The sequence below is a fragment of the Vipera ursinii genome, assembly GCF_947247035.1.
Source record: "Vipera ursinii genome assembly, chromosome: 5".
NCBI classification, from domain to species: Eukaryota; Metazoa; Chordata; class Lepidosauria; order Squamata; family Viperidae; genus Vipera; species Vipera ursinii.
Window position 1 is genome coordinate 7,206,352 of NC_139518.1, and position 11,330 is coordinate 7,217,681.

An 11,330-nucleotide genomic window follows, 5' to 3' on the forward strand; every position below is an offset into this window, starting at 1 on the left:
TTTCTCCCTCCCTCCCTCTCCCTCCCTCTCCTCCCCCCCCATACACACATCTCTTTTTACAGCCCAAGAAATTAGGCAGGGTCTCTTCTGACCCTCTCGGCCTGCCCATTACAGGCAGTGGTGGTGATGGCACAGTGGTTAGAATGCAATACTGCAGGCTTAACTGCCCCACTGCCAGCAGTTTGATCCTGAACAGCACAAGGTTAACTCAACCTTCCAACCTTCCGAGGTCGGTAAAATGAGGACCCGGATTGTTGGGGGTCAAATATGCTGACTCTGTAAACCGCTTAGAGAGGGCTGTAAAGCGCTGTGAAGCGGTATACAAGGTCTAAGTGCTGTTGCTAGTCCTCGATTGACAGCCATTCATTCAGTGACTCTTCGAAGTTTACAATGGCACGGAAAAAAGTGACTTACGACCGTTTTGAACACTTACGACCGTGGCAGCATCTCTGTGGTCAGGTAATCAAAATTTGGGGGGCTTGGCAGCTGACTCATATTTATGATGGTTGCAGTGTCCCGGGAGTCATGTGATCATCACCTTTGCAACCTTCTGACAAGCAAAGTCAGTGGGGAAAAGCCAGATTCACTTTACAGTCATGTTACTAACTTAACAACTGTGGTGATTCACTTAACAACTGTGACAGGAAAGTTTGCCAAATGGGGGCAAAACCCACTTAACAAATAGTTCACTGAAGAGGAACCGAAGAAGCTTCTTGGATGAGAAGCGAAACATCTTCAAGGAAAAACAAAGAAAGTCTAGTTGCCTTTTGAAAAAGCACCTTTGGGACAACCATGATCTGGATAACTGAGAATAGAATAGAATTAGAATAGAGTAGAATAGAATAGAATTACGGGATAGAAGAATAGAATAGAATTAGAATTAGAATTAGAATTAGAATTAGAATAGAATAGAATAGAATAGAATAGAATAGAATAGAATAGAATAGAATAGAATAGAATAGAATAGAATAGAATAGAATTATGGGATAGAAGAATAGAATAAAATAGAATAGAATAGAATTACAGAATAGAAAAATAGAATTAGAATTAGAATAGAATAGAATTATGTGATAGAAGAATAGAATAGAATAGAATTCAATTGAATTACGGGATAGATGAGTAGAATTAGAATAGAACAGAACAGAATAGAATAGAGTAGAATTATGGGATAGAAGAATAGAATAGAATTGAATTGAATTGAATTACGGGATGTAATGGAATGGAATAGAATAGAATAGAATAGAATAGAATTACAGAATAGAATAGAATAGAGCTGGAAGGGACCTTGGAGGTCTTCTAGTCCAGCCCCCTGCACGAGCAGGAGAACCTACGCCGTCTCAGACAGGTGATTGTCTAGTCTCTTCTTAAAAATCTCCAGTGATGGAGCACCCACGATTTCTGAGGCAAGCTGGTTGATTTCTCCTAAATTCCAGGTTGTTTCTCTCTGATCAGTTTCCAGAATCTCCATAGACACTTAACAACCATGTTACTAATTTGACAATGGCACTCATTCACTTAATAATTCTGGCAAGAATGGCTATAAAATGGAGCAAAACTCACTGAACCACCGTCTTGCTTAGCAAGAGAAAGGTTGGGCTAAATTGTGGTGATAAGTCAAGGACAACCTGTATCCACCTTTGAGCTATGCTGCCTCTTCTCTGACTGTGTGCTTGGCGATGTCTCTCTGCCCATTCTCCCACGGTCTTTCCCCCACGTGCCATTACGTGCAGACGGGGGCCAAGTCCCCATTGCCAGGTCTTCCAGTGAACCTCTTCCACACCAAACCAAAGCAATGCACCCTCCTTCCCTTTTACCTCTCCCTCTCAAAAGAGTTACCTCTAGGCGAGATGGGCGGCAAACAAGTCTAATAAATAAAATCTGATTTTGGCTGTCGATAAGACAGCAGGCACTAGGGGCTGAAAATGATTTGGGAGAGAGATTTTTAATAATATGGTTAATGCGTGATGCTAATTTTGCTCTGCTCTGCCTCTGGTAAATAGGTTTGGCAGGTTTTTAAATCAGATAGGAACCTGGCAACCCTTTTGAGAAAGTGGGGATATGAGTTTGTAGTATAAATAACAATAGGAACCTGTTTTAGGATCTCTCTCTCTCTCTCTCTCTCTCTCTCTCTCTCTCTCTCTCTCTCTCTCTCCCTCTCTCTCTCTCTCCTTCCCTTCCCTTCCCTTCCCTTCCTCCAGTTCATGTTTCTGTGGTCAAAATGAAGGCCTTGGCCACCAATTAAATTTCAGTGTCCATCTCATGATTTGGGCTGTATCCAGACAATACAATTAAGCTGTTTACTGGATTAATCTAAATTTTATGAGTCTCCTTAATCCATTTCCACATAAACTGAATGGAGGGGGGGGGAGATGGTTTCAAAATTTGATGAATAAAATAAATTAACCTAGTGGGATGGGTTTGCATGACAAGCTGCGTCATGCACACAAAAACCCCACCGTCGTAACTAAAGTTCTTCGGTAAGTGGACAAGGGGAGCCATTCAGAGGCAGACGCCTCCTTTGAATGCAGAAAGATTCTGGAGTAATTCCTGATCTCTTTGATTGACAGTGAGATTCAAGGTACTGGTAATGGTGTTCAAGGCCCTACATGGCATGGGTCCGGAGTACCTCAGGGATCACCTGCTGCCGGCATCAACTTCCCTCCGCCCTGTGCGTTCCCACAGAGAGGGCCTCCTCAGGGTGCCATGGGTCAGAGAATGTCGTCTGGTGGCCCCCAGGGGGAGGGCCTTCTCTGTGGGCGCCCCGGAGCTATGGAATCGGTTGCCGGTCAAGCTCCGGATGGCGCCCGACCTTCGCTCCTTCCGATGCGATCTGAAGACTCACTTGTTCGATCAAGCCGGCCTGGCCTGATGGGGGATGGGTTGGGATTTTATTGTTGTTTTTAATATATTTATTTATTGTTTTAGCTTGGGCATTGTGTTTAATTCTTTTTAACTTTTGTATCTTGGTATTTTTATATGTTTGCCCTGTTCACCGCCCTTAGTCCTTCGGGAGAAGGGCGGTATACAAATAAAATTATTATTATTATTATTATTATTATTATTATTATTATTATTATTATTATTATTATTATTATTATTATTATTATTATTAACCTGGAAGCAGGCTATGAGAGTCACTGCACACACAGGCTCCGATTACACTGTCCGTGTACTGCCTCTTTTTTTTCTTCAGGTCATCGCTGGTTTCTTCCTGGTGCGCTTTCTCAGCGTCCGGCTATCAGATCGGTTCATCTTGCTCATGGGTCTGGTCATCTGCAATGTAGCCTGTGTCTGGTGCCTGCTGTTCCTGGCATACCCCCGAGGTAATGATGGTGGGCTGCCGGAGAAATGCGTGAAGGTTTCTTCTCTCCATCTTCCTGGCCTCTTGATGTCCTGGAGGCATAAGAGATCTAGTAGAAGAGAATATCTGTAGCTCAGGGTTGAACCATGGGGTTCTTGGTGCTGACTGGACTTGGTTGTTTTCTTGCGGACGTTTCATTACCCAGCTAGGTGACATCATCAGTGCTAGCAACCAAAGGTCTGTGGAGATTCTTAGTCATCCAGATCATGATTGCCCCAAAGGTGCTTTTTTTCAAAAGTCCACATTCTGGACAGAGAGGATCCGAGTAGATAATTCCTCAATTGTTTCTGTTTGTGTACCTCAAGAGAACGTTTCCCTCTTTATAGCAGCTGTGTCCCATGAAACCCGCTGGCTAATTATTTACCAGTTCATGTTTTACAGTCTCCTCAACGGGAGCAGCTCTTATAAAAATTCCTTGTCCTGCAAAAGAGAAATTCTGCAGGTAGTGCAAACCAGATGACGGTCAGATGTTGCTGGCTCAAAAAAAGGGGCCTTGAATATTGTCATGTCTGCACAGCTAGTTCTCAATTCATTCAGTGACCGTTTGAAGTTAACAGCAGCACCGAAAAAGGGACTTAACGATCGTTTTTTTCACACTTACAGCCATTCAGCATCCCCACCAGTCATGTGATGAGAATTCAGACGCTGAATTGGCCACTGACTCACCTTTAAGACAGTTGCCTGGGTCTTGTGATCCCCTTTTGCGACCTTCCGACAAGCAAAGTCAATGCAGTGATTCACTTTTAACAACTGTGGCAAGGAAGGTCCTCAAACGTCACTTCACAGCTGTCTCGCTCCGCCACAGAAATGTTGGGCTCAATTGAGGGACTGTTGGCCGTAGGTTGAGGACTGCCTGTAATCCCCTCCTAGCCCAAATCGGCATTGATTAGAAGGTTTTTCTTAGCAGTTTTTTTTCCCTTTCTGTATCTTGGCATGGATCGTGATGAGGAGCGGTAGCGCATTTTGACCCACCAAAGAGCGCAGTTGAAGGTGTCACGTTGAAGGTGTCCGGTTGAAGAAGCTGGCTTTGGGCGAGGTGTAATTTGGTATGCTCCGCTGTGAACTTTCTCCTTACCTTGTTTTGCATATGTCTCCCTCCCCCCCCCCCGCACGCAAGGTACCTTTGCTGTCCTCCTCGCGGAGCTGGTCGTGGGGGTCTTCCTGCAAGTCTTGGGCCTGCCCTTCGTCGCTGTCTCCCAGGTGTCCCTCTTCTCTAAAGTCACAGCAGAGAGAACACAAGGTAAGCCCGACCCGTTCCTAATTCCAACCTTCTCCAATCTCCTTTTCCTCCGGAAAGTGTCTGCACGGCTACTCCACAACCCGGCTGTAGATTTGGATAAGCTGCTTTGGAGGTGTTTTCTTTATACCGCACCACGTTAGAAGACAACAGTCTCTCTCTTGGCTATGCACAAGGATGCTGAATGATAAGGCCAGGGCTCTTCAAACTGGGCCCTTTTATGACTAGTGGACTTCAACTCCCAGAATTCCTCAGCCAGGCACGCTGGCTGAGGAATTCTGGGAGTTGAAGTCCAGAAGTCATAAAAGGGCCAAGTTTGAAGACCCCTGGACAAGGCCCTCTCCATTCATCCCCAGGACTATGCCCAGCCCATCACAAGACTGAAATCCCGTAGGCCAGCATTGAAAACAGTTATTCACTTAACCTATAGCCAGTTTAATCCTCAGAATGCCTGGACAGAGCAATAGCCCAAGGTTTAGCTTCTTGTGGCTTGACCATTAGGGATCCTTCTACCAGACCATCTGGTTGCTCTGTCTGGTCGAAACTGAACAGAATTAGGTGTGACATCGGAAGTAGCGGCTCTGCCCTCTATCGGCAGGGATGGAAAGAGTCCCCTTGTTGTGATTGTGGTGCTGATACGCCAACCATTAAAGGTATTGCGCAAGATTGCCCCACGACTTGCATTCTCTGGTTCCCGGGAAGATCTGCAGGAAGCAGCACCAAGGGCGATCTCCTGAATAGCTGATTGGGATATCCAGTGACTCGGACTTACAACAGTTCATTTAGTGACCTTCAGTGAGGACAATTAACCAGTGGAACAGCTTTCCTTCAGACATCGTGGGCGCTCCATCACTGGAGGTTTTTAACAAGAGACTGGACAGTCACTTGTCTGAAATGGTATAGGTTCTCCTGCTTGAGGATGGGGCTGGACTAGAAGACCTCCAAGGTTCCTCCCAGCTCTATTCTTATTCTTGTTCTGTTCTGTTCTGTTCTGTTCTGATAAGGTGTGTGAATTCAGGCAATTCCATTTCTTTATGGTTCATTATATTATGTGAGCGTAGAAAATGGGATTATATTGTCCAGCCATCTCCAGTCTACTGTGCAAACTCAGGTACTGGAGATGCATATTTAGATCTCTTGAGATTATTGCTGAAAGTTTTGTTTTGTTTTTAATTATTTATTTATTTATTTATTTATTTATTTATTTATTTATTTATTTATTTATTTATTTATTTGATTTATATACCGCCCTACTCCTAGAGGACTCAGGGTGGTGTACAGGGCAATAAAATAAGAATACATTAGATAAATAATTTTAAAACCCAAATCCATCAGGCCAGGCCGGCTTGTTTGAATAGATAAGTTTTTAGATCACGCCGGAAGGAGCGAAGGTCGGGGGCCATCCGGAGTTCAGCCGGTAAGCGGTTCCAAAGGATTGGAGCACCCACCGAGAATGCTCTCCCCCTGGGGGTCACCAGCCGACATTCTCTGACCGGTGGTACCCTGAGGAGGCCCTCTCTGTGGGAACGTATAGGACGGAGGGACGATGACGCCGGCAGTAGGTGCTCCCGTAGGTAATCCGGACCCATGCCATGTAGGGCTTTGTATGTCATTACCAGCACCTTGAATTATGCAGCCTTATATTTTTTTCATATTATCTTTTGAAATAATTCTGGTTTTTTTTTACCCCTACTGATTCCCATTCTGTCTGACAATTCAAAATTGTGAGTGAAATCTCTTGGGGGTGAGGGATGATGTTCAGACTTGCAGTGCAGTGTGTTTGTGTGTTTTCACACCTGTCTTTCAGGGTGTCATATTCTTTATCCAGTGGTGTGCAATTCCCATGCTTTTATTTCCTCCCAAGGAAAGATCTTGGAAAGGAACTTTTTCTGTGGGGTTCTTGATGAGGGGAGAAAAAAATCAGGCAGATCAATTCGCTATCCCTACCAAGAGACGCTCAGATAAAACAGGGTAACAGAATAACAGAGTTGGAAGGGACCTTGGAGGTCTTCTAGTCCAACCCCCTGCTCAAGCAGGAGATCCTACACCATTCTGGACAAATGGTTGTCTAATCTCTTCTTAAAAGCCTCCTGTGATGGAGCACCCACAACTTCTGGGAAGGAAGCTGATCCACCGGTTATTTGTTCTAATTGTCAGGAAATTTCTCCTTAGTTCTAGGTTGCTTCTCTCCTTGATTAGTTTCCATCCGTTGCTTCTCATCCTGCCCTCAGGTGCTTTGGAGAACAGGTTGACACCCACCCACCCCCTTCTTTGTGGAAGACCCTGAAATCTTGGAAGACGGCATCCCCTTGGTCATGCGATTTACAGTCGGATACAACTGGTTCAAATTTATGACGTTTGCAGCATCCCGGGGGTCATGTAATTAATTACCTTTTGCAGCCTTCTGACAAGCAAAGGCCAGATTCACCTAAGAACAGTCTTAGCAACATAACAGCTGGAGCGATTCACTTAAGCACTGTGGCAAGAAAGGTCGTAAAATGGGGCAAAATTCGCGTAACAACCCTCTTGCTTAGCAACAAGAATTGTGATGGTAAGTTTGAGGAGTTCCCTGTACAGCAGGATTTATTTCTCTCTCGTTGTTTTTTTCTCTCTTCTTCTTTGGCAGGCTTCAGCCACGGGCTCCGTCGCTCCGTCGGGGGAATTGCCACCATCCTTGGGCCTTTGTGGGCCGGGGGATTGACGGATAATCTGTACATCATGCTTGGAGTGATGATGGGGCTGCTCAGCCTACTGATGGTGAGTGTCCGAAGGCCCACATTCTCTTTCTCCAGGCGTAACGTCCTGCGTTGAAGTATAATTCTGAGACCCCGGATTTCTCTGTTCTGTAAGCTTCTCTGTTCTGAGAAGAGAATGTTCCTGGGTTTCCCCAGCTGTGAGAAGCAGCTGTGTGTGTGTGGGGGGGGAAGTATAGAAAAGTAAAATTTGAGAAGTACCGGAGGCAGTAAAAAAAGTAGAGGTTTGAAGCGGATACTCTGTTGCACCAAAGGAAGTTGGAAGTCAATGCCCTTTTTATTTCCTGACCGATTTTCACAGTTAACAACCATCGCAGCATCCCTCAGGGTCATGTGATCCAAATTCAGATGCTCGGCAACTGACTCATATTTATGATGGTGGAAACTTTTATTAGGGGTCAGTGACAGTAGGGAAGTCAAGGTGAGACCTGGGGAAAATCCCAGCGCAAACGGTACAGTTAAGCAAGCAATATTCCTCCTCCCACCGCAGTCATAATGTCCATTTGAAATCCAGCCAATCCACAGGTGGTCCGAAGAGCGTTGGCGGGCATTTCAAGGTCTTCTCCACTTTCATTTCATCTCCCTGATAAAGGGAGACGCATTCCTTTCTCAAGGGAATAGACCCAGGGAGAAGAGAGAGTAGAAAGCAAAAGTTGTCCCAAGCTAATTGAAAGTCCCCATCTCCCCTCCCCCAGCAGATTGGCAGGCCCCAAAAGTAGAGTATGTATGCAAGGAAAAGAAAAAGGGTTTGGGGACCTGACATGCAGCCTAGGCCAGGGGTAGGCAACCTTGGCCCTTTTATGACTCCTGGACTTCAACTCCCAGAATTCCTGAGCCAGCACGGCTCAGCTGGGAAACCTCTCCCTTTCCCCTCAGCGTGGCTGGCTCAGGAATTCTGGGAGTTGAAGTCCACAAGTCATAAAGCGGCCTAGGCCTAGGGCAGGGGTAGGCAACCTTGGCCCTTTTATGACTCCTGGACTTCAACTCCCAGAATTCCTGAGCCAGCACGGCTCAGCTGGGAAACCTCTCCCTTTCCCCTCAGCGTGGCTGGCTCAGGAATTCTGGGAGTTGAAGTCCACCAGTCATAAAAGAGCCAAGGTTGCCTACCCCTGCATTAGGCCATGTTTCTCAAATGTGGTCCCTTGAAAATGTGTGAACTTCAACTCCCAGAATTCCTCAGCCAGCATGGCTCAGCTTGGAAACCTCTGCCTTTCCCCTCAGCATGGCTGGCTCAGGAATTCTGGGAGTTGAAGTCCACAAGTCATAAAGCGGCCTAGGCCTAGGCCAGGGGTAGGCAACCTTGGCCCTTTTATGACTCCTGGACTTCAACTCCCAGAATTCCTGAGCCAGCACGGCTCAGCTGGGAAACCTCTCCCTTTCCCCTCAGCGTGGCTGGCTCAGGAATTCTGGGAGTTGAAGTCCACCAGTCATAAAAGAGCCAAGGTTGCCTACCCCTGCATTAGGCCATGTTTCTCAAATGTGGTCCCTTGAAAATGTGTGAACTTCAACTCCCAGAATTCCTCAGCCAGCATGGCTCAGCTTGGAAACCTCTGCCTTTCCCCTCAGCATGGCTGGCTCAGGAATTCTGGGAGTTGAAGTCCACAAGTCATAAAGCGGCCTAGGCCTAGGCCAGGGGTAGGCAACCTTGGCTCTTTTATGACTCGTGGACTTCAACTCCCAGAATTCCTGAGCCAGCCTGGCTCAGCTTGGAAACCTCTCCCTTTTCCCTCAGCATGGCTGGCTCAGGAATTCTGGGAGTTGAAGTCCACAAGTCATAAAGCGGCCTAGGCCTAGGCCAGGGGTAGGCAACCTTGGCTCTTTTATGACTCGTGGACTTCAACTCCCAGAATTCCTGAGCCAGCCTGGCTCAGCTTGGAAACCTCTCCCTTTTCCCTCAGCATGGCTGGCTCAGGAATTCTGGGAGCTGAAGTCCACCAGTCATAAAAAAAAGCCAAGGTTGCCTACCCCTGGCCTAGGCAGTAGCCATTAAGAAGCCGCTGGGTCCACGGCACCAGCGGGACACGGCAAGCATCTCAGAACGGCCCCTGCTGAGCATCCTCTGATCCCTGCTCTAATGAGAGTCAGCCGGTCCTGGACTTAACACCGATTCGTTTAGCGAGCATTTGAAGTTGCAGCGGCACTTTAAAAAGGGACTTAAAAGCGACAAGGTCTTTCCCACTTTGTGACCACTGCGGCGTCTCCACGGGTCGCAGGATCAGAAAATTGAGCCACTTGGCAATTGGGATGGACTGAGGACGGCTGCTCTCTCATGGGTCACGTGATCACCATTTGTAGCTTCCCAGCCAGCTTCTGACAAGCAGAGTCATCGGGGGGGGGGGGGAACCGGATTCCCTTAGCGACTGCTTGGTTCACTTTACAACAGTAGCGATTTGCTGAACAGCGGTGGGAGGAAAAAGGCCGTAAAGTGGAGCACAATGTTTTTAACAGCTGACTCGCTTAGCAACAGAACTGTTACTTTTAGGTGGCCCTCGACGTACGAACACAGTTGAGCTCAATTGTGGTTGTTAAGTCGAGGACCACCTATAAATAATTCCTGGAGTCAAATTCAGACCTGTTTTCCTTCCATCTTTCTACCGCCAACTCTCTCCTTTTCTGTACCTCCCTAGTGCAGAGGCCCCCAACCTTTTGGGCACCAGGGACCGGTTCCGTGGAGAGAGGTTTTCCCACGGACTGGAGAGTGCGTGGTTTTGCGTGCTGCCTGCATCCCACAGATGGGGCTTTGCTTGTTTGTGGGGACCGGTTGCTGGCATGCCACGGACCGGTACTGGTCCACGGACCGGGTATTGGGGACCCCTTTCCTAGTACGTTACCTATCTGTCTTTTCCCTGCAGATCATGGTGGGGCTGTCCTACAGATACCTGGTGGAGATCCCAAGTGAACACCCATTGCCACGATCAACCCAGGAGGAGTCCAACTCATGAGGACCTTTTTGAGGTGCCCTTGGAGGCATGGAGAAGCTCATATCACCCACCAGGTGAAGGGACTGCCAGCCAACTGGCCATGCCAGTGGAACCACTTTGCTTTTCAAATTCCAGGTCTCAGGAGCGTCAGGAGAAGCTGGTAATGGCTCTGTGTCCACCTTAGAGATGGAGGACGTTGGATGGCATTTGTTTTGGTCTCTTCTTTCCACCAGGATATTTCTCTCTCTCTTTTTTTTTTTCTTTTTTCGATATGAACCCAGCGGAACATGAAGCTTTTCTTTCTTTGGGGTGCTGTACAGCAGAGCAGAAAAGGTGTAACTGCTCCGCTGAGCGAAGATCCCTGGCAAATCTCACGTTCCATTTTGCAGAGGAGAAGAGACCAGCTCCTGGGTGAATCTGAAATCCGTCTATAAAAAAAAGAAGAAACGCTGGCCTTTAATCTTTTATTTTCTTATAATTTATTATGACTTTTGTGACAACCCATTATTTTGCTGCTGCTGCTGCTGCTGCTGCTGTTTTCACAGTTCTGACCTTGATTGTTAAACTGCAGTGGGAGGGCTGGATGTTTTATTTATTAAAGTATTTCCACCCTGTCTTTGCTTTGGGCTGAGGACTGAGCAGAACACCAAACACAGTATAATAGTATTGGAAGGGATCTCGGAGGTCTTCTAGTCTAAACCCCTACTCGAGCGGGAAACTATACCATTTCAAACAAATGGTTGTCCAATCTCTTCTTAAAAACTTAATAATAATAAAACATAATAATAATAAAACATAATAATAATAATAACAATAATAACAACAACAACAACGACGACAGATTAAATAGATGGAAAACCAAAGTTTTGCATGGACAGCATTTGAAAAACATTGAAGGAAAATGTGATAACAACTTGACATGGGCATGGCTTAAGATGGGAACCATCAAGAAAGAAACGGAAGGCTTAATACTGGCTGCTCAAGAACAAGCACTACAAACTAATGCCATGAAAGCGAAGATACAAAAATCTACTGACAATCCAAATTGCCGACTTTGC

The 11,330-nt window shown here is 46.4% G+C and overlaps 1 protein-coding gene across 1 annotated transcript in view; it reads left to right on the top strand.

Moving 5' to 3' along the window:
• The window catches only part of LOC310641208 (major facilitator superfamily domain-containing protein 8-like), a 52,059-nt gene extending 41,215 nt beyond the window's left edge, over nt 1–10,844 (top strand). The window contains 4 exon segments of the mRNA XM_083364079.1: nt 3,194–3,323; nt 4,479–4,601; nt 7,225–7,355; nt 10,204–10,844. Coding sequence (XP_083220205.1) covers nt 3,194–3,323; nt 4,479–4,601; nt 7,225–7,355; nt 10,204–10,293 — 474 coding nt within the window. The 3' untranslated portion in view covers nt 10,294–10,844.
• The last annotated feature ends 486 nt before the right edge of the window (nt 10,845–11,330 follow it).